The 27,781-nt window shown below is 40.3% G+C and overlaps 1 protein-coding gene across 1 annotated transcript; it reads left to right on the top strand.

Moving 5' to 3' along the window:
* On the top strand, positions 1-27,524 carry KCNK1 (potassium two pore domain channel subfamily K member 1). Its single transcript, XM_065730471.1, has 3 exons — positions 1-355; positions 23,470-23,865; positions 26,898-27,524. Exons 1-3 carry the CDS (start codon positions 1-3, stop codon positions 27,155-27,157), a joined length of 1,011 nt encoding a protein of 336 aa, XP_065586543.1. The 3' UTR covers positions 27,158-27,524.
* Positions 27,525-27,781: the final 257 nt, after the last annotated feature.

Genomic DNA, 27,781 nt, shown 5'->3' with positions numbered 1-27,781 from the left:
ATGCTGCAGTCGCTGGCGGGCAGCTCCTGCGTGCGGCTGGTGGAGCAGCACCGCTCCGCCTGGTGCTTCGCGCTGCTGGTGCTGGGCTACCTGCTGTACCTGGTGTTCGGCGCCGTGGTCTTCTCCTCGGTGGAGCTGCCCTACGAGGACCTGCTGCGGCAGGAGCTGGGCAAGCTGAAGCAGCGCTTCCTGGTGGAGCACGCGTGCCTGTCGGAGCAGCAGCTGGAGCAGTTCCTGCTGCGGGTGCTGGAGGCCAGCAACTACGGCGTCTCGGTGCTCAGCAACGCTTCGGGCAACTGGAACTGGGACTTCACCTCCTCGCTCTTCTTCGCCAGCACCGTGCTCTCCACCACGGGTAAGGCGGCGGCGGTGGCGGGCCCGACACCGCGCGGCTCCGGAGGCCTCACCGAGCGGGGCTCCTCCGGCCGCCGCCTGCACGCCCCGGCCCCGGGCCGGCCTCTCGGGGCCTGGCGGAGGGAGGGGGACGGCGAGCAGGTCGGCCCCGGGCGGAGCGACGGAGGCAGTGCGAGCCGCGGCGTCGTTTATTTCGCGTTGGGAAAGATAAACCAACGGCTGTTGGGTGCCTGGGGCTGGAAGCCGCGCTCGGCCGGACGGCACCGCCGGCACAGACGGCCGCGGAGCGTCTGCTGATCCGCCGGAGGCCCGACATGGTGCCTTTAACGAAGCGCGGGATGCTGCCAGTCCCAGCGTACCCCTCTGGTTCTGTGGGTGTGTGTCGGATTTGGAGCATCTCGCGGCGGAGGCGGGAAGAGACTTTGCTCGCCTTGCGCGATGTCACGGCGCAGAGCCTGTGAGTTGATCTCGTTTACAAAGATACAACTTTCATCCCACCTGCCCTTGGCTTCGCCAGGGCGCTGAGCTTCATTGTGGCAGTGAGAGCGGAAAGCCGCCCGGAAATGGCTGTAGGGCAGAGCAGGGGACGTCCGAGCAGCTGCCCCGACTTCCCAGGAGCTGCCGAGTTACTCTTGTGTAAGAGATATCTCTTATAATTAGCGCTGCCTCCCGCAAACATCTGCACTGGTGTCCTTGTGCATGCTAAATTATTAAAAATAAAGCTATATTTTAAGTCCGCCCTACTTGTCTCCGAGAGCAAAAGTATTGACTTTGCTTAGTCCTTACAGGGGCAGGCACTGTGCCAGGTTTGTTCCTCCCCACCCCAAAAAGGTGCTTTTGGAAATCCAGCTAGGTGCCCATCTCACAGCTTCTCACTGCTTTTAGGAGCACTTCTTAGGGTCTCAGTCTCCTTTGCATTTCTTTCAGTCTGAATGGGGGGAAGGGGGGGAGGAACACTCAGCTGTTAAATGTCAGCAGTCTGGTTTGTGGCAGCTTTTTGGTGCGTGGGTAGTTTGTTGTTGGGCTTTTTTTCATTACTGTCAGTTTTGGTTTAATGTTATATAATGCTTACTTGCTTGCAGATAGCAGCATTGATTGGTATTTTTAAAATCCCAAGGAAACGTTCCTTTGGCCAAAGTTTTCATAAGCACTTATTTTTCAGAACAGTTATGTTTCAGGTATGGTTGTAATGGACAGCCTCCCTGAGAAGAATGAGTGCAGGTGTTTGTGCTGGGAAGCTGAACTGTGAAAACCTGAATGACTTGAGTTCCTTACGAAAATCAGTAGCAGAAGCTCTTTGCTTAAGAAGAGCTTCAAAAATTCACCCTAAAAGTTGTCCAGACAGAGAGTGCTGCCCTTCCAGTGACCCAAGTCTTGGTAGTCCATTAGTACTACTACAAAAGATGCCATCTTTTTTCCACTGCCCCCAAGTGATCACTCTCACTACTAATGGGAACCTAATCAGCTGATAATCAATAATGGCATTTAGTGTTTTGCTGTGTTCTTACTTGATCTTCTTTTGGCATTGTCTGAATTATTGGAACAAGCATTAATTTATTAAGAGGAAAAAAAAGTCACTGAGCATACAGATCAGGTTGTCTGCTTATTACAGAGTTTTTATTTAACAGAAAAGTAAAATGTTTTTTGCCAAATGTAGAGAAGAGGGCTGATTCTGGCAATACCAACTGGTGGTGCCATGTTTCTGAGCTAGGAGAAGCAATATGAAATTGCAGGGAGCACTGGGGTGTGCCTTACATTCAGCTGGTGGAATTTGCCATTCATCATGTATACAAGCTTTGTCCTCTGTGCACATTTATCTTGCTGCCTTTTAGTTTTCTATATAAGAGGTAAAGAGAAAGTGCTTAATGTCAGCACCCCCAACTCTACTTCTTTTTCCTTCCCATTTGTTTTACACGCATTGGCTTCATACTAACTAGAAAAAAATCCTTGAAGGAGATGATAAAGCCAGTTAAGTATTCTGAAGTATTCTTCAATGGATGGTGTCTGTAAAATAAAAACAGTAGGGAAATTATTACTTGGAAGAAATTCGTATGGGCTCTGCGTGCAGACTGTCCTAGGGCAGCCACAAACTGCCTAACACAGGGCCCTGCTGAGGACTGTGGCTTCAGCAGGCTGTAGCAGTGACTGCCTTGAAACCTCTTCTGTTTCCTCTTGTATATAAAAATACAAACTTTATGATGGTTTAAACTTTATCTCTGTCTCCAGTGAAGAACTGAAGCTTCCTTTGTGCTGCTCCTGTGTGTAGCACTTGTGGATCATTTAAATACCTGTGATAAATTGCAGCTACTCACCAGGGCGGGGATGCTAAACTTTGGGAGTGAACTTGGTTTCTCTTGTAAGAGTAGTTAGTTACTTAGCAACAGCACGCACAGGAAAATGTGGTTTGCTCGAGATGCTGTAGGAGACAAAGCTAGATTGTGCTGCTATGCATGATAGTATGTTCTTGGAGTTCTGGTAAGGAAAGTGAAGTAGTCAAAGAGGTGAGTCGAGAAAGATGCCAAAGCAGGCTTGCATTCAATGTACTGTCTGTTGGGATGTAAGGAAACCACATTCTTTCCCCTCCTTTGCTTGGAGGGATTTGAACCCCCGCTCCCCTTGAGAATGGCTTGATGTTAGGAAGGCTCTGTGGGATCAGCCATAGCTGCTTGCTGTGGCTGTTGCCTTACAGATTGATCAGGAGAAGGTCCCATTATCAGGTGTGGCATCCTGTCCCACTCCATAGTTTCAGCAATCATGCACAAAGTGAAAAAGTCATTCTGTCTGCCTGTGTGTCTGCTCTCTTCTTGGGGTACATTTCCATTTTTATTGACCGCAGAGCAGCTCCAGACTTGCTGCTGCGTATTCCAGTCTGCTCCCAGAGTTAATCTGCTTTCATCTGGGACATAGGAAAGTTTTAAGGTGAGGTCTGCTTTATGCACTTCTCAGGACAAAAATCTGAACTAATTATTTTCTCCTCTTTAGAGGAAGAAGAGAAAAAACGGGCTACCACTGTGCGTCTTATGAAGCTGTGAGAGAAGACAAGACGAATAAGATGCAGTAATACTGAGAAAGGAGATTGGATGCTTGTGTCACAATCCCTGTCTTATAATGCATGTGTAAATTAAACAGAATCAAAACAACTTCGAATATAAAACTGGTAGATAGGGGACTTAAGTTTAAGGGAACAACAAAAAAAAAAAACTACAACTCCTTAGCTTCTCTGAGATTGAGGCAAATAAAAATAATTTATATTACTATTTCCAAAATGCTGGTATTGGTCAAAATTAATGATAGTAAACATTTTGAGAAGGATATTAATCATAATGCTTTGGGATGTGACTTGCTTCCCAGAGATGACAGTTAAGCCAGTAGCCTGGTTGTGTTACCTCTTGTGTGCCTGGGACAGAGCTCTTGTATTCTCTACTGACATTAGAAGGTAGCAGAGAGGAAATCCCAGTCTGTCTTCTTGTGCAGGCTGGCAGTTGCTGGTTTTTCATGTGACCGCAGCCATCAGTTTGTACTTGCTGAAATAAAGGGTGGCAATGCTATCTCCGATCCAGTGTTTATGAATAGTACAGCCTATCTCCTGGCAGCAACCAGAGGAGCTATGGAATAACATTACTGCTTTATCGTTCAGAGCAGTGGTGGCTGGTGGTGGATGGAGCACTGCTTTTACCTGCTCTGTCCTCACTTCTGCATGCTGCTGTGCTCATCCCTGTGCTGAGGAGCTGGTCCAGCAGCTCTCCACGCTGCAAGGACTATTGCTGCTGCCTCTTTCATCCTTCCATGTGAGGTCTGCAGTTGTGTTCCTCCTCTCTGGGTGGAAAAGAAATATGAATGAAGCAGTCCACTAAACCTAGTTTGGTACACAGTGTAACTGGGGTCAGGATTGAGTTGATGCTGTTCTATCCTGGGCTTGTTAACCCAATGTGTATTAGTCCAAGTGGTGTCCCAGCTGTCACTTAAGCACAGCCATGAAACTGGTGTTTTCCAGCTGATGTCATCAGTGTTACCATGGCCTGTGTTCTCAACTGATTTTCATAGCAGTAGCTGAAGCAGTTTTGGACAGTACCTCTGAGGCTTTGGGGGAATATAAGATGAGGAAGCAAGGAGAGCGCTTAGGTAGTGCACCCTGGCAGCAGCAGAGGGGTGAGGCTGGGCTGGGAAACAGGTTTCACCAGCAGAGCAGACCAACCCAGTCATCTCAACACTGCTTTGTTATTGTGAGAGAAGTGGGGTTATGCCCTCCACCAAAGTTGCACACTAAGTACCAGCAGAAACTTTAAAAGCAGCTTTCTTATCTTTCTCTTTAAAATCACGAGTCTGGGTGGATGTTAAGCTAACAGAGTAGAGACTTTGTGCATCCTTTTACCATCCTCTGTGGCAGAATGAAAACTGATGGAGTAGCTTATGTGTAGAATGTTTTCAAGCAGTTTTACGCCACTACAAACACAACTCTTGTGAAAGCTGATGCCATGAGAATGGGCTTTGTCATCTCTCGCTTATTTGCATTTCATGTTCTGCATATGGAATGCATTTTCTGGAAATGTTAAAAATAACCTCAGAAGCCAAAAGGGAAAGGCTTAAATATACTTCCGAGCTTCATCCTACATGTAGTACCTGAGTGCTGCATGTCTTTCAGTTATTTAAGCTGTATTTTAATCAAATCAGTTAACTAAATTTCTTTCATAACATCTGCTTCACTGTTTCTAAGGATCTAAGAGTATGTCTTCTTTTTTTTTTTTTCAGGGAAAAGAAGTACTGAAATGACAGGGTTGAGTAACACGTTGTACAATGAAAAGAAAACAGTTATTAGTATTTTTGTAAGCAGAAACTTAATCCAAAGAATAGATGAATCTAGCTTCAGGATTCTGACTTTTACAGATGAAAATTAACATTGGGAAGTGCTTATACTTTAGGACTTTGTTTCTTTGTTGTATTAGCTATATGGCATCGCTGACTGTTATTCTGAGATGAGTATAAAGGGAAACCTTTTCTCAAATCAATAGAAAAATATTTTATTTAGATGTTGAATATATTTCAGCTTTTACAGTGAAGGAACTGCATTTAGCTGGTATTGATGTGATAGTATGCCATTAAAATAAAAAGCTACCCATCTGATTCAGCTTAAATGTTTCCTGTAGTGGTGGTAAAAGCTGTATGCCAGGTTTTTCTTACAGAAACAAGCAGAAGGGATAAAAGCATGAGCACAGGGTGTGTCTTATACCGTTGGGAGAGCAGTTTGTTCTGCAGAAAACTCCTCAATTGCTAAGCCTGTGGAAATTCTGTCACAAGTGCACGTCTGCTTTTGCATCTTTCTTTCTGTTGTTATGTGCCAACGTGACTCATGAGTGTCTTGAAGCTAAGTGAGAATGCAGAATTGCAGGGCAAAGGTCTCCTGTATCCAGGAAAAAGGAGGCAGCTGGACAGCAGTGATTGTAAAATTTACTGTTTCACAAAGTTCTTCTCCCTTTTTGTTACGTGCAAGTGTTACGTATGTACTGTAATTGGTTTTAAATGCAAGAAGACTCCTCAGCAAGAAGATGGAAAGGTGATAGAGGACTTCAGATGATGGTAGCACTGAACTGAGTGGGACTTACGTATGCTTTTATCTTAAAGCTTCTATTGAATTATCTCTTACGTGACAGTTGGACTTTCACTTTATTTTAAACCTACAAGGAACACTTTGAGCACATTTTAAAATATGATTGCCAGGCTCAGGCATTGCAACATACAATAAATAGTAGTGCCAAAGTCCTGAGGCAAGATAGGGTGAGTGCCTTCCTTTGTTTATTATATAGTTTGAAAAGGGTTTTTGTTCTTTCAGAGTCACCAAATGCAAAGGCAAGGCTAATGTTATAATTTCGCCTGTTCCCTTGCAGTACAAAATGGGATTGTGGGGTTTATGGCTTTAAAGAAAGCTATAATGAAAAACAACTGCGAGTACAAACCTGTATGTGCAACTTCATGAAAGGGTGAGAAAAGCCATAAAGATTTCTTCTTGTTTTTAAGATTGACGTGAAAAAGCCACGAGATCTCTACTCTCTGTATTGTTTAATTAGCTGTTAACCAGCTTTGTATTGTACAGGAAAGGCACAGGCCTTTCCCATCGAAGCCTACAGCAAATGAGAAAACTGAATCAAACTGGAAAACTTCCATCTCTCCTAGAATTTTGGAAGCTTCAGGCTGTATGATTTACTAATGGACAATTAAAATTTAAATACTTCACATTATGTTTTGTAACAGATTTTCAGGGTCGTGTTTTAACTTTGCTATACTGCTGTATCAGTATTCCAAGATGGCTAAGACTCAAAGATGGGTTGTTACTGTTAGAGAGATGTCACTACAGAAAAGTGTTAGAGTGATGCACAGAAAGGAATACAGAATGCTGTCAGTCATCTGAATGGTTAGCATTTGGTAATGAAGTTCTGTTGTGTAAGAGATTCTCATACACATAGGTGAGTTAAACAGTATCTTCTGAGAAATCCTCACCCCCAACCAGTCTTCTGGTATGTTACTGCAACTCCCATTTGGCAAATAAACAATGTGCAGAGATGGATGGTGTATTCTGTGCATCCACAACTCACGTTGATAGGAAAAGAGAAAAATCTGAGCACAGGGCAAGCTTCCTGCCTTACTTTGTTATGGAGTTATTTATATTCTGCCTATCTATAGTGTGAAAATATTTATCTCTTAGTCAGACCTTTCAGTGCAGCTGTTTGTATTAATTGAAGCCAGTTGTGTGTTCAGGTCAAGCTTTCTGGGGTAATTGCCATCTGTCAGTTCTGCACACTGCTTAGATGAAAATGCCATTCACACTAGAAGTTATTAGTAATGAATCTCAACCAAAAGCAGGAACTTTCTTAACATCATACTCAGATGTCTGAGTTCCAGATTTCAGCCTTGCAATGTACTATGTTCTTAGATGTCACGAGGGAGGGAGCGATAATCTGATATTTCTGAACCATCTTTCATCAGTAGTTACCGAAGCATTTGCATCCAATAACTCCTTTATGTTGCAGAGTGCTTTCATTATGCTCTGAGCCTTGTGTGGTAGAGTGGCACATCTGTGTGTATTCTGCAAAAGGATGAACTAAGGTAAAGAGGAGAAAAGAAGTTTGTGAAAGACTGTGTAAGAGTGATGAGGATTGGAGCATGTGAATCTTGCCTTGCAGTTCTCTGTTCCTGGGCCACGTTCCATTACAGTAACCTGATATTTTTTCCATCCTGCAGATACACTTCCTCATGACTTCATTTTCTTCCTTTGGATGGTTATGGGTTTTGTTGTTGTTGTTACTGTTTTTGTTTTGTTTTTGTCAGCAATACTTTTTAATAGTATTAGTGAAAGCTGCAGTGACTTGAACAAGGACTTAGAGATGCCAGATCAGTCTGTAATGCATACCTGTGAATCTTTTCTTCAGTGGAGAGTGCAGAATTATTGCCACTCCCAACTAGGAGGTTGTACAGTTGTCTACTCAGTGCAGATAACAGGACTGTTATCAGCTAATACAGCCCAGGTAACTTATTGAATGCATGAATAGCCTTTGTGGGAAGAAGGTAGAGTTTGCTCAGCTTTAGTGTGCTGGTTGCCTGTTCATATATGTAGCGAAGCATTTGCTCAGGGTGTGTCACATCCCGTCTGCAAACAGGGAGGAGTGACCAGATTTGCTAATCCTCCTGGTTAGATTAAGGTAAAACAACATTCAAGGTCCACACGTAAGAGGGAAAAAAAAGATAAACTTTAATAGGAATCTTCTACAAAACAGGTATTCTATATGCATTGTCCTTCCCACAATTCTGTCTACCTGAGCTGTTCGATTTGATAGGAAATTCAAGTAAGCCATGCATTACTTAAGGAAAAGGAGAAATACAACTCCTGGCCTGCCATGATGGTGCTCCACATTGCATAGAAGGGCAGCAGCAGCAAAAAAGAGAGAGTGAGCCAGCCTCCCCCATTTTCCCAGCCCCTATTTATAGCATCAAACAAAAGGGAAGGGGTGGTCTCCCCCATCTTCTATTTGTAGGCTGGCTCCTATTTGGCATAAAGACCAACCACCAGCCAAAGCAAAGAGGTGACACTAGGCCTGATTCAGTGGCTGACTGCTTCTCAGGCATTGTTCTGGTCTCCTCCAGGAGTCACTGAGACATCAGCGTAGTTGTGCCCAGACTCATTCCTTAAGAGGGTGCAATAAAATAAAATGTGCTGAGCTGCCTAACAACTCTGCCACTGGAAGGAGCACAGCTTGGACTCTCGTCTCCCACCCTATGGCCCTACCTTTTTCCTTGTGCTATGTCTATTGCTTCCTGGGCCACAACAGCTAGCCAGGTCAGCTTATCAGCCTAGGAAAAAAGTAATCACTTTCTGCAGGATTAGTTTGCTCCGAGTTGCTGATTTTAGATAAGCTACAACTAATGCAACAGGGGTAGACCCACAAAGGGAGAAGGATTTTCCTTCTCAGCAGGACATCTTAGATTAAATCTAATGCCTCATGAACAATTTTGTGAAAATCTGGAAAGAATCCTAAGTGCACAGCCAAATGTACAGCAGATGTAAGGAAGGGGCAGGCAACCTAAGAACATGTTTCCTGTACTAACGATGTATCTGACAATTGCTGACTGCCCTTTGCAAAGAAGCATTATTTCAAGCAAGATTAAAATGACAGCTAGCAAAATTAAAAGAATTTAACCGGGCTACTCTCTTAGTACAAGTGCCATCACTGGAATACTGCTAAACTCTGATAGGAATCTATCTGCTATACCTCAGATGCATCCATCTTGAGGGGATCTGTTTTCCCTCTAGATAATGAGGATTATGTGATAAATTCCATCATCTTTGAAACTAGTAAGGAACTGATGCTGAGAAAACCAACAAAGTAACTTGACACACCAGTGAGTTATGTCAAGCAGGTATTCCCTTTATTTATAGTGCTGGGTGCATGTGGGCATGGCTCAGCAAACATGCACACCAAAGAAAGAAATGACTACATACTTAAAGGCATAACACATATTCGTTACATCCCAAGGCCGTGGACAGACATTCCAATAAATGTTTGACATCTCTGGTAATTGTGGGATTAAAGTTAATAGTCATTTTCACTGTAAATTTCCAACCTTTAAGGGAGGAGAGGGGGTAGCCCGAACTGGTTCCCACTGATGTTATGTTGACCTGAGGCAATTGTTTTGCCATTTTATCTTCAAAAACAGGACGTCTCTTCTACTTTCTTATCTTCATTTGTCAGCAGGTTTTGCAGCCTCTGCATTTTGTTCTTGAGCTTCCATTTACTCAGGCCTCCTGTCCTTCAGCTTGAATCTGCTCAAGTTGTTCTCACAATACTGTCTTACGATTCACTATTCTGTTTAGTTGCTGTAACTAGTTTATAAATCCCGATCACTGATGATTTCAAGAAACTGGATGTGTTCCTGGGAACAGATGCATGCAAAGAAATACTTCACTTGGTAAGATCTGTGAACTGTCAATTTACACATTGCCAACCCAGGCTCCTCAGTGCTAGGCCTTTATTTTGGGATTACCAGCCAGTTTATCACTTTCTCCTCCCCCACAGCATACAGAGCTCTGAGAGTTCCTGCTTACAGTATCCTGCTTCCCTTAGTCATGGGTTGCATCAGTGTAGCCTTTTTCTTGTTGGACGTTGTTTGCAAATGCCCTGAAAGCAGAGGGCTGAATGTTTGCTAAGCAGGTTCAGATGCGTATACAACCTTGAGGTACTGGGGCTTAAGGAAATGAGGTCTGGAGTCAGTGTTGATACTATAGTTGCAAGAACTTCCGCAGACATCAAATATCCAACCAAGAGGCTTTTTGCTAGCAAACTAAAGAAACGTTGTTTTAAAATAGATATCTGAACAGGCAGTGTGGTGTTTGAAGCCACGCAGCACTAAAGTTGCTCTGTTTGTATCTTTATATTGTCCGAATGTCTTGTCTCTGTAGTTTGCCTTTCTGAATGCTCTGTTACTGTTTATTTCTAAATAGTTCCTAGTTGAACAAAGCTGTCTGTGATTCTTCATCATAGTACATGCAATTAAAATGTTGTTCTTTCCTTTTGCTTTCCTCTTAATTGTTGCTAGCATGTACACAGTTGTGATTATCCTGCTTATCCCGATTCCAGTGTGGCTAATTGGTTCCTGCAGTTGGTGTTTGCTATTATGGGCTGTCCTAAACTTGTGAATGATGCAATATTCAATATCTGTGAAGTTTGCTTACAGTTCAGTAGCCTAGTTCTCATAGCAGCAAGAATATTTCCCCCATTTGGCCAGAATTAATGTTCTGTTTCAAACATAAAATGGTGAGTATATCCAGCTAGACCATATACAGATAGCAGAGTACCATCAGATATCATATTAAGGACTATGATTTAAAATGTCATCTAATCTGAGAAATATTTCACTTTGGCCCCTTTGTAAACCGTATCTTTTAATTTTAGAAGCTAGAAGTGTTAACTTCAAGTTTAGAAATAAATATTCCAGTTGTAATATACCTCCCCTGAAAGTGGAGTTTTGATGCACTTTAGTTCTCTGTATTTTGCTTAGTTGATTCACTGATTGCTTCTGCTTATGTTTATGAAGAATTCAACAATATACAGCACATATTTCTAAGTAGCTATTAAAACTGTAGGTAGAGAGAGGATTTGTTTACATGTGAGTTCATTATCACAGCTGATTGATTTAAGTTTGAAATGTTGAAGTGTCTTGTGAAGATGTAAGGACCATGTGTCTTCCTCTGCCGAATGAGGGAGCTGATGCTAGTCATTTCCCTGAGTTTCACATATCAAATCAGCAGCAACATTAGAAGTATAAATTCCTATTCCCCACTGTATTTAGCAGATAATACTCTCTTCCATGTGAGGTTGAATTTTAATGGAAATATGCTGCTTACAGATTTGTTTTCAACTTCCCAGCATGAAATTGCTTAATTTTTAATGCTGCATGGTAATTCTTTACTGCTCACAATACCAGTTTCATTCACTGTTTTCATGCTGTATTCTTCCTGATGATTCAATAACGCAATTTTTGTTTCAGAGTAGAGGTGGGAAGCATACTAATATGCAGCTGGTTATTTCTTTTTATTCCCAGATGATGGAAGAACAACTGTGGCTCATTTCAGTGCAAGAAATGATAACTTAGTAAACTAGATAGGTATTCTTCACTAATTAGATGTGATGAAAGTACTGCAGTAAATGCCACTGCAACACATTCAAAGCTGTTGACACCTCCCAAGATACATTTAGGATGAGACCAGGTGCTCATTATCAATTTTTAGAACCCTTTTCCCAGCAAACAGCCCTAGACTTGTTCTTTTCAAGCTGGGTGCTGTACTGCACAGGTGCTGGGCTCAGCAGTGGCAGCTGGCACATCCCTGTAGTGTACTGTGCATAAACAAGGCTTTTCAAGCATTGGAAGAATGAAGTAATTGGTAGAATTTTGAATTCCATTTCAGGAAAGTTAGAGGAGGTGGAAAAAGAGAAAATTGCAGCATGAAATGAAACCATGGTTCCAGACCTTTTATGAGACAGGAGCAGATCCACCTTCTGCCAGTCTCTTCAGAAGGTATCTTCTCAGGTTCACTGCCACTTCAATGCTGAATGCATTCCTAAGATACTAAAATGAATTTTTCTATAGGCGTCATTGTTGCAGACTGCCATATCTAAAGAAGAAATTTGGAAGTATTACTGTTGTATATGTCACTTATGCTGAAGTCAAGGTGAAAGTATCATCATGCTTTTTACCAAATCAATATATGAGAAGATCACTGTCACGTACAGAGTACTGACTAAATCCACTCAGTAATATCACATTCTCTATCCTGCCAAAACATTTCCCATGTTAAGATTTTTTTTTATTTTTCCTCCACATTGAACGTTTTGGGATGTGAATCCCAGGAACTGCAGAAAGGTTTGTACCTTTTTCAATACCTTGGAATTAATGTTGAAGTTCTTTAAGAAGATTTTTAATAAATGTGTTTCTTTGATTTTTTTTTTTTTAATCTTGATCAGTTGCTTTAAAAATCCATTATTGTAGCAATATTGGTGCATGTGTGTTGCTAAACCTAACAGAGCAAAAAACCTTAAGATAAGATAAGCACAAAACCCTTCCTTGTTTTCTAACATTCAGATAAGAATGAATACAAGTAGATGTTCCTTACTAAAATCCATTCATGTTGCTCTTTTATCAAATTTTAGTTTCTGAGGCAGAGTTTTTTCTCTCAGGAAGCCTTCATAATAAAGTAGTCTGGTGGAAAGGAGGGGGCACTTCAATACAGATTTTTTGGCCATCTGTTGCCTAGCAGGCAGGTAAGCTAATGAAAAAGTAATTGGAATTTTCCTTGCTGAATTCTCTGAGGAGCCCTCAGGAAGTCTAACCTTGCTTTTGACCTGTTGCGGTTGTCTTTTATTCAGCAGATTTTTGTCATTTTCTTATTCCTCTTCCCCCCACATTGAAAAATGAAGATGAGATTTCAGGCAATGCATGTTTCATTACTTATGCTAAGTGACTGCTAGAAGCACTTCTAAAATTTGATGCTCTGGTTTTGGAGAAATATTTCTAGCAATGTGCTGTTATTGAGAGGTGAGGGGAAGGCCAGTACCAAGATGTTCCTGGTTTGATTGCATTGTAACCCTCATAGGGTCTTAAATCCAGAAGAAAACTGAGAGGAGCCAAATCCCAGTGTACAAACTTCAGATTTTAAAACAGTAGTGGTTAGTTTTGCTGCTGTTTTTTAAGCTAGCAAATGCAGCAATGCCTACATATCTTTTGACTGTCATCTGTGATAGAATTGAAGCCTGAATGCTTTGACACATCGGTTTAGCAGACTTATGTCTGCTGAATGGGTTCACGTATATTCTTTTGCTCCTGTCCTGAGTACTGTATAAAGCTGTGTATGAGTAGAACATTAAGTCCTTAATGTCACATCTCTTCACAGAATGTGGTTAAAGCTATCAGGACTCGGTCTAGCCCCCACAAATATCATGCTAGGCTCAAGGTTTAGCATGATATTACACATATTTAAGAATTAACGGTTTCATAGGAACTGTATAGCTTACAGTAAGGTTTGAAGAATGTAGTTTCCTGTTCACACGTGGCAAATGGGAAAGTTCTAACAACTGAGAACTCAAGCTTTTGCTACAGGTCATGTGTCCTTTCTAATGGTGTGTTTAGTAACCCTGGAAATTGAGCGTGTGCCTCACCTGGAGTTGTGCACTTTTGTTTCAGACTGTAGGCCCTTTTGTAGGGGCAAGCAATCTGCTTTTGTTTAGACTGTTTGAGAAAGTCTCCTTGGGCTGCTGATGGGTGCTTTACTCAGGTGTAATGTATCCAGGCAGGATGAGGGAGATCCAGTGTCGGGCTGAGACACTGAAGAATGCTCTCATTTTTCACTTAAAGTTATTACCTTTTGAGTTGTGTTTCTCTCTAACCCTGTAGCTGAGATGTTACTTCACCAGTCACTTAACTAATAGTCATCTGGGGTGTGGAACAGACTAATTAATTTCTGTACTTGCTTTTTTTGGCTATTTTTGTCTCCTGTGCAGTGGAGCTGCTGTTTATATGGCTCTGTTATAACCCATTTTCCTCAGCATTGTGCTGAGTTACTTCCTTATAGCCACTGGTGTGTGACTAGTTCATCATTACTACTGTACAGCAGTGATGGCAATATTTTCCACTACATTAAATAGGAACTAGAGGTAATAACTGACTAAAACAGTTGTCACAGTAAGTGATTGAAATGTTACTAGCCATTCAGCATGCCTATCCAGCTGTAATCTTTGCATTGGCTCGCATGGTGTGATGAGTAAGACATGGAGTGAACCATGTGGTGGAAAGAAATGCAGAATTAGGCTAGAATTAAGGAAGTATTAGTATTTGTTTGAGTTGGCCTAGTTATGTCTAATTTCCTTCCAGATTATGGAGTGTCCTTGCATGTTCTTGAGTGACCTGTGGTTCAGGTATCCTCACGGAGCATTAATACTATCATCACTCATCTCAATCTTGAGTCATCATGGCAATTCAGAAACTATTTATATGTGAAGATATTTCCTACAAAAACTGGAGCCCATCGGAGAAAAGGAAGCATTTCTCATATAAGGATCTGCACCTTTAAGCTGCTCTGGTAGGGGCCTATTGAATGGAAGTGCAGGAGGTGATGTTGCAGAGGTGCTGTTAAATTCATTTTCAAAGTTTGAAGACTGCTGAAGTCTGCCAGATGTCTTGGCCTTGTGTGGGTGCATCTGCAGTAGTGCTTTGGTTCAGGTCAGGAGTATGCTGGTGAACCAGGTCTCCAGATCATTCCCACTGGTGGTGAGTGCCATGAAGCGGCCTTGGGGTATGAAAACTGGATTGATTGCTCTTCAGCAGAACGAAGCAACCTTGGAGAGCTATGAAGTGCACCTCAACTACTAAAATGGGCATCCAGTCTCTGTGTAAAAAGTAAAGGATATCTGAAGGTAAACTCCTGCTTGCCCAAATGTAATGACCTTTGACTGTGCAGATCCACAGTTAACTGTGCTAATGCAGAGTGTCTATGCAAGTCTTAATTTTTCCCACTTTTCTTTCTTCCATTGCCATACTCATCATTCCTGTAGTTAGAAGTTTTTTGTTCTGGACAGGTGTTGGCTTATACTATTTAAGAGTCAAGTGTGATCAAATGTTGTGGTTTTTCTTTTTCATAAAATTCAGATGAAAAATTTAAAGTAAGATCTCAGCTCTTATTGCACAACAAAGCTATTTTCTTATTTCAAAAGACTAGTTTTGCCAACAATTAAAATGGAGATTTTCTTTTTTGTGACATCTTGTTATTTTTCCTACTGCCTCTATGGGGAGCGGGAAGCATAAAAGTGGTCAAAATTTAATTAGAAAATTATTATTTCTAAAGCTATAATTTCCAAGGGTCCCCCTGCACTAGCTGCACCTTTTCTCTTGGTGATTGAAGTGATAACAGGGTAGTTGTACTGCTTTATATTATGTCACTTGTATTTAGTTGAAAAATGTTTTTAATGTGCGTTCTTGTATTAGTATTTATGGATGAAGATAATAGTTCACTCATGGGTGGAGCTCTGCAAAGCTGTTTTTCATCACTTTTCAAGATTTTTTTTTCCCAGTTTGAGTAAACATGTTTAAATTTTCATCTCTCCATGAGAGAAAAGTTTAATAATAATTCATATGAAAGTGTGTCGGAATTTGGAGACAGAAATAAAAGGGCTTCTGCGTTTTATAGTTATTTGTTCTGAATATTTACAGAGGTGCAGTTCTTCCTGATGCATAATTGATGTAGGAAAAAAAAAAAAGGTCTTGGAAAGACACTCGCGTGCCACAGTTTCAGTTTCCCACCTGGAGTGTTTGATGTTATGCAGACAGATGTAGGGCAGCCTTAATATTACACAGGCTAATGGGGTGTTGGGCCGCATGAGGAGTGTTGTCAACAGGTCGAGGGAGGTGATCCTTCCCCAATGCTCAGCACTGGTGAGACCACACTTGGAGTATTGTGTCCTATTATGGGCTTCTGAGCATATGAGAGACATGAGGCCACAAAAAGGATGAAGGGACTTGTAGCATCCCTTCTCATGAAGAAAGTCTGGGGCTGTTTAGCTTGGAGAAGAAGATGCTTATGGGCATCTCATCAATGGCTATAAATTCATGTAGGCAAAGTGGGCAGAGCCAGGCTCTCTTGGAGCAGGTGGACCTTGAGGTCCCCTCCAACCACAACCTGCGATTCTGATTCTGTGAGAATATATGGAAGAAAAAAAAAAAGGCTGGTTTTGAGACTGGAAGCTTCAAAAATTTTCTCCAAAAGGAAATCACAACATATACATGCTGTTGTTTCTCTCTCCCATACCGCTCCATTTAATGATGATCTCTGTGTGATTGTTTTGTTTTGTTTTTAAATTGCTCTTTAAGTATTTTTCTCATTGATGATTCCTGTTTTAAAAATGGAAAAAAATAAAAAAGGAGAGGTAGGTTAAATAGTGATGATGTCAGTAGCATATAGACTGTCTCGCTGTTCTCAGTGTAATCATTCTTTTTCCATTTCCACTGTGTTTCTAATGTCATAATATGTAATACTTCCTTACTGGTTTTATTTTAAGTAGTTATTTATATGTTGAGTTCTATATGCTTATAACATTAATTTAAAAATACAATTGTTCACAAATTGTTTTCTGAAAACTGACAATTTTTAAGGTAAATTTTTGCTGCTGAGTATTTATTTATTTAACTTAAATAATTTCCCAACTAAAGTATTATCCTGTGCAAAGATCAAGCTCAGTGAGACCTCATGCAGCCTAAACTATTCACATTGCTGTGCTTTATGAAAATGAGTGTGTTATCTGTCAGTAGGTGACAGTGTGTTTTTAGCCTGAACCATGGCATGTTAGTCAGGACAGGAATTAAACAGGAATGTTTTTTTGTTTTTTTTTGCCAGCAGTGATACAGATCCTTTGGCAGCAATACCAAATGTAAGATCATAAAGCACTTTTAATTTCAATATATTTACCTTTGTATGGGGAATATTCATTGCTCTCCTTCAGCCATTTTCCATATTTTTATTCACCAACATCCTCTCTTTGCAGAACCTGTGGGCAGAGTTTATATATCTGTTTCTTTCTTCAGGCATGTGAAATATTCCTTCCTTTGTAAGAATGGATGTGGTAGCCTTTATATGCTTAGCAATATATAAGTGCTTTGATGTACAACTGTTGTGGTGGAAATGAGTTTTGAAGCCTCCTTTAAACGTAGGTGCCAGTATATCCATGCCATTGGGGTGATACCTTTGATTCAGATGGTCCTGACAGCCATACAAATGGCTTACACATTCTTATTACAAAACTGACTACTCAACACCATTTTCACCTTTCTTGGTGTAGCAGGTAACATAATGAGCTTATCATATGAACCAGTTCTTTCTGAGCTAACTCCAAACTTAGCTGGCAGGATGGTGGCTCTGAGGAATTAATGGTCTTCAGCATTGATGGCTAACTGCAGTAGAAGGTGATTTCAGATGGAACTGAAGCTGTGTATGGTCAGTCAGTACATACATGCAAGTCAGTATGTTGGAGTCTCTTTGCTTTGGAAGAAGCCCCTGTAATTTCATACTGAAGTAGTAACTAGAAATTGGCAAAAAGAATTCTCTGTTCTGAGAAATGATGAGGTAAAAAGTCATTATGGGAAAGATATAATTCTCGTGATTAATTTAAGTATTTTTTTTACCGTTCTGTTCTAGTGACGTTGGAGGGATGTATCGTTGGAGGGAGCTGGAGTAGCACTAAATTAAATCACATCAGCTGGAGTTTTAAATCACCCTTAATGCTACTGTGAGCTATGGCAAAACTGGCTTAAGCAGTTTCTGCCACGCCCTTCGTTGCCTCTCTAATTAGGCTGCTGCAGCTGTTTGAGGACTGCACCACAAGCTTTAATTAGTGAAATGAGCTAGGTTTCAAACAAATTGCCTCCTCACTTTCCCTCTTTTTTTTTTGACCCAGATCACTTAATCAGTTCATTTTACAGCATATCTTTCTCCTCCCTCTCCCAGTGTGCACAAAACCAGTTCCGTTAATGGCTCAACCAAGGAGTCAAGACAGATGTGTTGCAAATGGATTCCCTTTGCTTAAAAAGGCCCACCATAAAGGGATTTTTTCTCCTTCTCAGAAATCAGACATCTCAGACTTGTCATAATGAAACTGTTGGTGACCAGCTAACCAGCTACCAAGTTACCAGCTACCATAAGTTCCCAACCATCATGTTGTTGTTATGAATTTCGTTAAGCAGGTTTCTGATTGCTTTGGTTACTATTGTGTTTCTCCTTGCTCTAGAAGAAGTAATTGAAACTTATTTGTGATCTCTACCACGTGGCTCTACCATCAACTGACATAGGCCAGTTACAAATAAGGATGTATTTCAGTTTTTAAGCACATGAAGCTTTATAAAAAGAATTGTGTAAAATCAGTGCAAATATTATCACTGGCCTTCATCATATTTCAGTGAGTCATATGGGTTGAATGAAGGACTTATGCATAACTTTAAAATGTAGCATGTAATTCCCTTCGTCTTTTGAAATGTTTTGAGATTATGAGAAGACTTGAAAGGGCTGACTGCTCCTCAGGGATACTGACTCAAACCAGCAAAAGGATGAGCATATTTGTAGCGTTGTGCCACCGTGTTTGGGTTGAGTGCTGTGCCACCTGGATGAACGTATTTGGGTTGACACTGAGAGAACCTCCCTCCCTGCCCTGAAGAGCTTGGTGTTGCAACAGGTCACCTAGGGGAATCTGAAGGAGCAGTGGTTTGGCAAACACATGATTGGAAAAAGAAGAGCACCTGACAGAAACAGGCAACACAAAACCTCTGGAGAGTTCTGTGTGGAGGAAGTCCACTGAACTATGAAGAAACAAAGCAGTAGTGCTTTACAACTACTTCCGTTGGTCAAAAGCAGTATGTGAGAAAGGTTAAAGCATCCAGCACCAGCAAGTACCAAGCTGACAAGGAGTGTAAGATTAGCATGGAATGGTTGTACTCAGTGCTGGATTTTATGTAGTCTGCTAGAAGTTGGGCGTTGTTGTAAACTACTTAGACACTGTGAAAAACAAAGAGTGCTGGTATATCAAAATGGAGAAGATGTCTTTTACCTGGAGTACAGTAACCAATTATGAGTATTTCTCTGCAAAGTGATGTAAAAGGAACAATTAGATATAGGGAAGACTGAAGATGAAAATAAATATAAGTGGGAATCAAACGAGAGATACAAACCAATGAAAAGTATAGAAAAGTTACGACCAAGTCTTTTTAGAAAGGTTGAATAACAATAGTCTACCTTGGAAGATAGCAGATGGCAAAGTAAATATTTTGTTGAATATATAGTTGATCTGTGTGGCTCTCTGCAACAAAATCAATATAAAAAGGTTAAAGCATACTAAATTAATTTTTAAAATAAACAATTCTGTGGAATGTAGCGACATTCAAATTTACATCCAAACAGATAGAGATATGTTGTATATTTACGTAGTCTCACAACAACTAAAGTTCTCCAAGTCATAAGACAGTAAAAAACTTTTAAGGAAGAAAATCCCTGTATATAGGCATAACTGAAAACCAGCCATCCACATCTTGAGAGGTTTTGCTTTTTTGCATAAACAAACAGATAAAAGTCTACGTCAGGATGCTGAACTAGGTGGTGTTGAATCTTATATTTAATATGGCAAATAATGCTGGTTTTGTATGTGAGTTTTCTTGAAGATAACCTCTAACTTATGAATAGTCAATAGAAAGAGTTAGGTATAAATAATATCCTTCAATCTCAGTGTCACTTTGCTTCCTTGTTGTGGCAGCTTTTCTGAAAGTTTGGTTTTTCAAAGGTCAGTGCTTTTAAAGAAGTCACAGTGGGGAGATGTTCAGATTATGCATAAGAAAATATAGCCCATTGTAAATCTTAGACTCTGGCAGCTGGTACACTGATTAAGACAGAGATGCTATTGGTGGGTCATTTAATTCTAGTCTCCCATAATGATTCTATCCAACTCCTCTTTGGTAAATTAAATATCTTCAGTTTAATAAGCAAATATAAGTAGTACCCTCTTTGTGACAATCCTGCTGTCATAACATAAATAATGTTTTAGGATTGCAATTGTTAAGGCTTCTGTACACTATAGTTTCTTCTGAAAAGGCAAATTAGCATATGTTTTGTTACCTATGTAGAACCAGTGCATGCTACAAACTTCATAGAAGGAGCATAGAAAGCAATTTCCGTGAAAAGCTTACAGTGTGAGGAAGCAATGAAAAGATGCAGTAATGGCTAAAAGCAGACATGAAGTGTCTCCTGCCTTGGGTCTATGATACTTTTTGTTTTAATTTATGACATTGGTGGTGTTGCTTTTGTTTGTTTTTAATGACTTGTACGTGTTTGACTGAAGTGGATGGGTATTGCTAGGAATAAGTCACGTAAGCAGTCACCTACTAGGAGAAAATGAGTCATTTGTCTTCCTACTTTCTGTAGTATTGTAAATTGGGAATGTTTTAGCTCAAGCTTTTCAGTATAATTATTCCCAACCAGTGACTCTGGATCCTGAGTAGCAAGCAATGATCGCTCTTCTGTTTCTGTTGGAAGCTGTCATGCTATTGTTGGCTGAGTGGAGCATATAATCTCTCCTTGGTCTGCAACTGTCAACATTCAGTATTATACTTCCTGTAACTGTTAGCCACTGAGGAGCAGACACACAGTGCTCTTTAATGTCTACGACGTGGCACCCTCAATAGAATGGCAGAGCTTACCTTAGAATGCAGATCTGCTTCAGGCAGGCATCTCAAGTAATTCTCTGAATTGAGAAAGTTGTGGTAAGGGTTAGCCAGACAGGCTAGTCTAAGCACCCGTCTTAACCAAATCTTGTTGTAAGCTCTCCTGTAGCAAAGGCTTTCGGTTTACACTTTCTCCTGAGTATATGCTGTATAGTATACGGATGGACAACTTGTTTGTCCTTCAGGAGTCATGAGAGAAGCGTAAGAGAGGTGACAGTACCAAAACCAGTTTTTCCTGAGAAATGAGCTGATTACTACCTAGGTAAGTGCAATGGCTGGTGTTAAATTGCTATCAGCTTACTCAATGCCTAATGATCTGACAGATGCAACAGGGGTATTTATTTATTTATTTTTGCATGCATTATATGGATATTTAAGTTCGAATTAGAAAAGGCTTGGACTAATTGTGCAGTTCAAGCATATATTTAATTATAGGAACCTGAAGCTTGTATGGAATGTTGTAGCTCTGCAAGCTTAAGTTCTGCTTGGCATGTATAGCTTTGTAGTATCACACCATCTATAAGTTGCTAAGCTTAATCATAATATGGTTATGATGAATAACCAGACTCCATCTTAAACAGAACTGAGTACTGAAAGTACTTGGCTGTTCCAAAACTCTTCTCTGAAGCTTAGAAACTTTTTTCTAATTCCTAGATTAAATTTATTCATGGCTACATCAAAGCTATTTGTGGCAGTATTATTCTTCGTTTAAATGATTTCTTTTCCCTTGGTAATACTGGTCTGTTGATGCATTGAGAAGATAGTATATCAATTTTCAGTTTTCATTCAGCTGTGCCAGAGAAACCAACCACTCTTATCTTTCTCTCATAAACAGTTTCCATTCCTTTGGGTTTTTTTGTTTGTTTTTTTTTAAGTAACTCTTCTCTGTTCTACTGGTGTTAATTCATTCTTAAGCATGGATGAACAGAATGAGGTCTGATCTTGATCTTATTCAAGTTATACTAGTTCTGTTTTACCAAAGACACTCAGGTGTGATACAGCAGTGCAGTTATCTTTTTCGTATTTGTGTCACATGAATCAAGATTACATTTCCTAGAATTAACTCAAACACATCTTCCTATTCTATTGAACTTTGTTTCGATTGCCTGTCACAAAATACTGTCAGTAAAACAAAGTTATCAGGGTGGACCTATTATGAATATAAGAGAAAAACTAATCGGAACAAAAAAAGTAGAAGGAAATGGTTAGTTCTTGAAGTAGAGGACTGTCACAAAGAGTGTTTCGTGGAAGCCTTTTCTGGGATTCATGGCATTCATTTATATTAACATGTTCATAAATGATCTAGAAAAGAGGCTAAAGACCCAAAATTAAGGTAGTAAGGATGGAAGAACCACAGGGCAGCTGGGTCATAAAATAGCACTGGAAAAGGAGTAGGATAAAACATTAAATGAAATACGTAACAAATACCGTCGTAGTTTTACGTATGAAGTGGTGGGATCTGCTTTGATGAATAAGTGGATATTTCTGAAGGGCAAAGTCCTTAGGTTCTGATGTAGAGGGCCAAGGAAATGTCAGTTCAGTGCTTACTTGGAGTCAAAAACAGCAGTTGGATGTCTTACATTACTAGGGATGGAGTAGAACAGAAAGTAGAACGTGTTCTTTGCCACTTTGGTTCAGCTGCGTCTGATGTGCTCTCTGTGGCTCTCATTCTCTCATCTCAAAACACAAAGTAACCAGAAGGTGAGAGAGAAAAAAAAAGCCATTATTTCACGTGTTTTTCTGGGGTTCAGAAGCCTGAACTTGGGCAAGTTACTGATAGCCACTAAAACTGAAACAAAAAATGAACACTTCCATCAGGTAGATGAACACTTTTAGCACCACAACTGATGGATTTCTTCTTGTAAGATTTTGTGTTGGAATCAGTGGCGAGGCCCTGGATTGGGCTGCCCAGGGAGATAGTGGACTCACTGTCACTGGAGGTGGTCTAGAAACTTTCAGATGTGGTACTAAGGAACATGATGTTGTGGAGAAGTATTGGTGGTAGGTGGATTGTTGGACTAGATGCTCGTGGAGGTCTTTTTCCAACCTTTGTGATTTTATGATTCTATAATCTTCTTGGCCCTTTGCTGTGCTGGAAAGACTAAGGAAGGTCAGAAGTCAGTGTCAGCATAGTTCTGTACACACTGAGCTCTGACTGACCTCCCCAAAACACCTCATTGCAGCACTATGGAAAATGCTATGGCTACAGCACTAAAAGAGCCTGAATAAGCTATTAGACTTGGGGCTGCAGAATTACTAAGGTCTGTCTGCATTTGCTTGGAGTGATTTCAGGGTAAAAAACTGTGGCTACCCAAACTAGATTCCAGTAGACGTATTCTTTGCCACAGTGAAAGCAGTTTTTTTTTTTTCCTTGCACTTGAAATAGATGACTATTGATATTTCTGACGCACAAATGTCAAGTCAGAAATCCAGCCGCAATGGTTGGTTCCCCTGAGTTTTCCTATGAAAGTCTTTGTTCTGCTTATAATGGTTGCCATCCAAACACTTCTTGGTGGTATGGAAACATACAGTGAGGAGCACTGATTTAAATACTTCTAAGTGCAATTTAAATGAATTTTTCATAGAAGCTCTTAGAGTATTCTTCTACTAAGTAGATCTGTGAATGCTTTTCTGAAGTATGGTTGATTCCTCTTGGCAAGGTGAGTGAAAGAAGTTTTTGCCAGTTCTTAGGCTCTGTTTACCTGCTTAAGCCAGGTTAGCAGATCCCATCTCTGTTCTTTATTTCACGCAGTATAGCTAATATCAAATGGATACATGAAGTCTCAGCTTTGACTCAGCCTGTTTTTCCCCTCTGCTTCATTCTAGGATACGGACATACAGTGCCTTTATCTGATGGAGGAAAGGCCTTCTGCATCATCTACTCGGTCATCGGGATCCCGTTTACGCTGCTCTTCCTGACAGCAGTGGTACAGCGCATCATTGTTTATGTCACCAGGCGGCCTGTTCTGTATTTCCACATTCGCTGGGGCTTCTCCAAGCAGATTGTTGCCATCGTCCACGCTGTAGTCCTTGGGTTCATCACTGTCTCATGCTTTTTCTTTATCCCAGCAGCAATTTTTTCTGTTCTGGAAGATGACTGGAATTTTTTGGAGTCTTTTTACTTTTGTTTCATCTCCCTGAGCACCATTGGTCTAGGAGACTATGTGCCAGGAGAAGGCTACAATCAAAAATTCCGAGAGCTGTATAAAATTGGAATTACATGTAAGTGTTCAAACTATGTAGTTACATAAGAGACAGTGACTTTTTTTTTAATTTTTAATTATGTGTATCTCTTTTCCAGTGTTGGTGATTGTTTTGCGAGCTGTCAGCTTGCAAACTGGGCATTGTGGGTAACTGTGCAACTTAGGGCAACTGTGCTTTATATCATCAATTTCTTAGTTAAGAAAGAAGAAGCTGAAAACAAAATTCCTTTGTGCTCAACAGTGTCTACATACTCTCCTATTAATAATAGCAAAAAACGTTCACGTTACTCTTGTGAAAATGAATAGGAGGAGCATGTAGAGCTAAGATTTCACAGAGCATCAGAGTCAGACAATGATCCTTGTAACCCAAGGTCATCCTGCAAGGTGAGATGACAGGCAGAGATGAAGGAGGAATGAGAAATGGGCATAAGAGCAAAATTTCTTACTCCAGTTGTAACATAAGGTAGCTAGAGCAGGCATTGGGACATACCAGCTGTCAAAGTGAGACAAATAGACTGAAACGATGAAATAGCAAGACTGTGGATGTTAAATTATAATTGCTTAATTAGATCTGACACAGAAGAGGCACGCTGATCAATGGTTAGATCAAAAAGTGGAGCTGAGAAAATGATCTGTGTGTTGACGTTCTGAATGAGTATATTTTCTGATATGGCTTCAGTCTGCACAGTCCTGGTTAAGCAGAGGCACTCACTGAAAAATTTAAGCAGCTAAAACAACAAGCCATTCCTGTCAGGTCTGTGTCTTAGGTTACCTTGCCTTTATTGAAACTTCTGTTCATGATCCAGTAATCATAATGTTGTCAGAGTGTCCATTAGCTTGGTTTTATGATTTGCATTTCTTAAAGCAAGTCCGTGAACTTGCCAAAACTTAACATGAACTGTATGAGGTTCAACAAGGTGTTGCTCTTGAGTCAGGGCAATCCCAGATAGGTATACAGACTGGGTGAAGAGCTCATTCAGAGCAGCACTGTGGAGAAGGACTTGGAGGTTCTGGTGGATAAAAAGCCAGATGTGAGCCTGCACTGAGCTCTTGCAGCCCAAAAGGCCAGCAGTGTCTTGGGCTGTATCAAAAGATGGGGAGCACCAGGGAGAGAGAGGTGATTATCATCCTCTGCCCTTGTGAGTCCCCAGCTGGAGCATTCAGGTTGTTTCAGATTTGTTCTTTTTCACTGTCCTGTTTATCTTAGCAGCAGTAACTTCTAATTTTTACCCTGCTGATCTGCAGTTATTCTGGTGATGCTAAGTGAATAGTGGAAGTCGTGCATAATAAATACACTGTTAAAATTATGAAACCTTAAAACTGTTAATAAGATATTTTGGATGAAATTCACTTTTTTTTTTAACTCAAAGGTCAAGTTTACTTTTTCTGGACAGAGACAATTTTTCAATTTCAAGCTTTAGAGTGCTTAGGAAATGAAGGAAATTCTGAGTGGAAAAAAATAGCCTATAGGCAAAGTGTCACCTAATCTAAGCTGTTGAAACAAAATTAATCCGAGGTCATAACTTTTGAATTAGTATTCTTTCATGCAAACAACTCATGGAACCAAACACAATGTATAAAATGTTTTCTCTTTCTGAACCTAAATTTTCTTCAAAGAAAAGTTCTGGGTTTCCAGAACTGGAAACTCTTAATGATTACTACAGGCTTTCCAAGGAAAATGCAGGTCTCCTAAACAGTGTTGGATTACACAGACAGTGTTCCAGAGATGATTAAAAGCTCTCAGTACAGATTTATAGGTTCATTTTAATTGGCATAGTCTACTTATTTCTCTGTGTCAATATATACCTCCCATTTGAATTCATGAGATAAAGCTTAAAAACAATTCACGTGTTTTAGCTATAGTGTTGATTTCATAGATCAGCACCTGATATTGTGGTGTTGATTTAACAATGCTCATGGAATAAAGAAGGAAGTATTATTTTTAGTGAATAATGTGCAACTGCTTGTAAAATATTTATGCCTTTTGGTAACAGAGCATTGTCCATATGTAAATTGTAGTAATTAATCTGTGTTGATCTTTCAGCACGTTTAAGATTCAGCCTTTGGATGCGCATGTTGTATTAATAATTATACATTTCTGCTTGCTTTACTCATTGAAATGCTAAAATATTCAAGTAGTCATGATTTTTGTTACATTGTAATGATGAGTAGCAAGGATCTAACGAAGCGTTGGGGTAAGAAATGCTCATTTTAATGCCTTTCCTCCAATTATAGTTACAGATTTGGAGTGGAAGACAAAAGAGCATCATGAGCTGCTAGCTATACAGAACCCCAATTCTAAAGATTCCAGTCTATGAGGGCTAAATAATTCCTTTAAAGTCAATATCAGCCATCAGTAATATCATTAAAGTAACATTATCAAGTTTGTATAGCTTCTCTGTATTAGTAACGTGCTGTAAATGATCTTCAGAGTTTCACCAGACATGGCAACTTAGTCAGGTTTTGAAATTTAAATTTTGTTTTTATTGGTCTGGCACACATTTCTAGGTAATTCATTTTTTGCTTTTATTTTTCCAATTATTTTATAGTGTCAAGTATATTCTTACAGTTTTAAAGGAAAATAATTGAAAAGCTTTTATGACGCATAAGTGATTTGCCCTGCTGAACTGATAGAGACGACAAAGAACTGTAATTACCTGCAATGTTTTGTGCTTCTCTGTGTAACATGTAGGAATACTAAGGGGGAAAAATTATTCTGTGAGTGCATAATCACTAAGCTTGTAAAGTAAGCGTTGTATTTTAAGACTCCAGTTCATTAAGTGCCTTTTCATACTTCTGTCTGGTACATTAGAAACAGATTCAGAACCACTGCTGTTACTTTTTAAACATCATTGTGTGGAGTTAGTCTTGTTGACTATAGAATGCAAAAGGGCAGGGGCTGGATTTGACAGCCCAAAATGGGTTACATAACTCTGAAATTGAGTCATAGAGAATGGTAACATAATGTTCAGAGATAGCAGGGGTGGAAGAAGATACAGGGTTAAAAGTGCTTGAGCCCCACTCACTTTTTTTTTTTTTCTTTGTACCCAGGTTACCTCTTGCTGGGCCTCATTGCAATGTTGGTGGTTCTTGAGACTTTCTGCGAACTCCATGAGCTCAAAAAGTTTAGGAAGTTGTTTTATGTGAAGAAGGACAAGGAAGAGGACCATGTGCATATAATGGAACATGACCAGCTCTCCTTCTCCTCCATCTCAGACCAAGCAGCCTCCATGAAGGACGATCAGAAGGCAAATGAGCCTTTTGTGACTTCCCAGTCCCCAACTTCCAATGACAGCTCTCTAAACAATTAATACAGGGGCATCCACAACATTGTTTTGGTGCATTTATGCTACTTACTATAAGAAATAGAATGTATCTTTTTTTTTTCCTGAAAATATTGAAGCTGGAAGACTGTGCTATTTTAACAAAGATTCATCACTTCTAACATAGAAAAGACTTTGGGGAAAAGTGTGGGAGCCACCCTGGGAATAAGGAAAGAAATGTAGGATGGGACTGGGAACATTAGGCCATTTTGCTTGAGAGATAAAGAGGTGGGAGTACTGCTTTCAGGGTTGCTGGAGAGAAAGGCTCAGACAAACAGCTTCATCTGTCTTTAGGAGAGTAGGGCCTTCACTGAAATCCAGCTCATTTGGTTGCATCCTGTCTTGCAACTGGGTGAAACTTGTCAATATCCACTTTTATCTCAGAAAGCTAGTCACAGATTTATTCCAAACACACCAAATATCTTCATCTGGAAGACATTTCCAGAGCAGTATCTGTAGACCTGCTGGAGGGGGAGTAGCTAGCACATCCTTCTTTTACCCAGTAAGTTGCATGTGCAAACAATAACTCTAGGAATGAAAAAGCAGGACTCCGTCCCTTCCTCTGCCCAGGCCATTTACATTCAAATTTCCTACTTCCTTAAAATGTCCCCT

This window comes from Cyrtonyx montezumae, unplaced genomic scaffold (genome assembly GCF_038088225.1).
Source record: "Cyrtonyx montezumae isolate F1298 unplaced genomic scaffold, pur_monq_1.0 scaffold_0, whole genome shotgun sequence".
Taxonomy (NCBI): domain Eukaryota; kingdom Metazoa; phylum Chordata; class Aves; order Galliformes; family Odontophoridae; genus Cyrtonyx; species Cyrtonyx montezumae.
The sequence above is the reverse complement of the archived record's forward strand: the minus strand, read 5'-3'. Positions and strand labels throughout refer to the sequence as shown.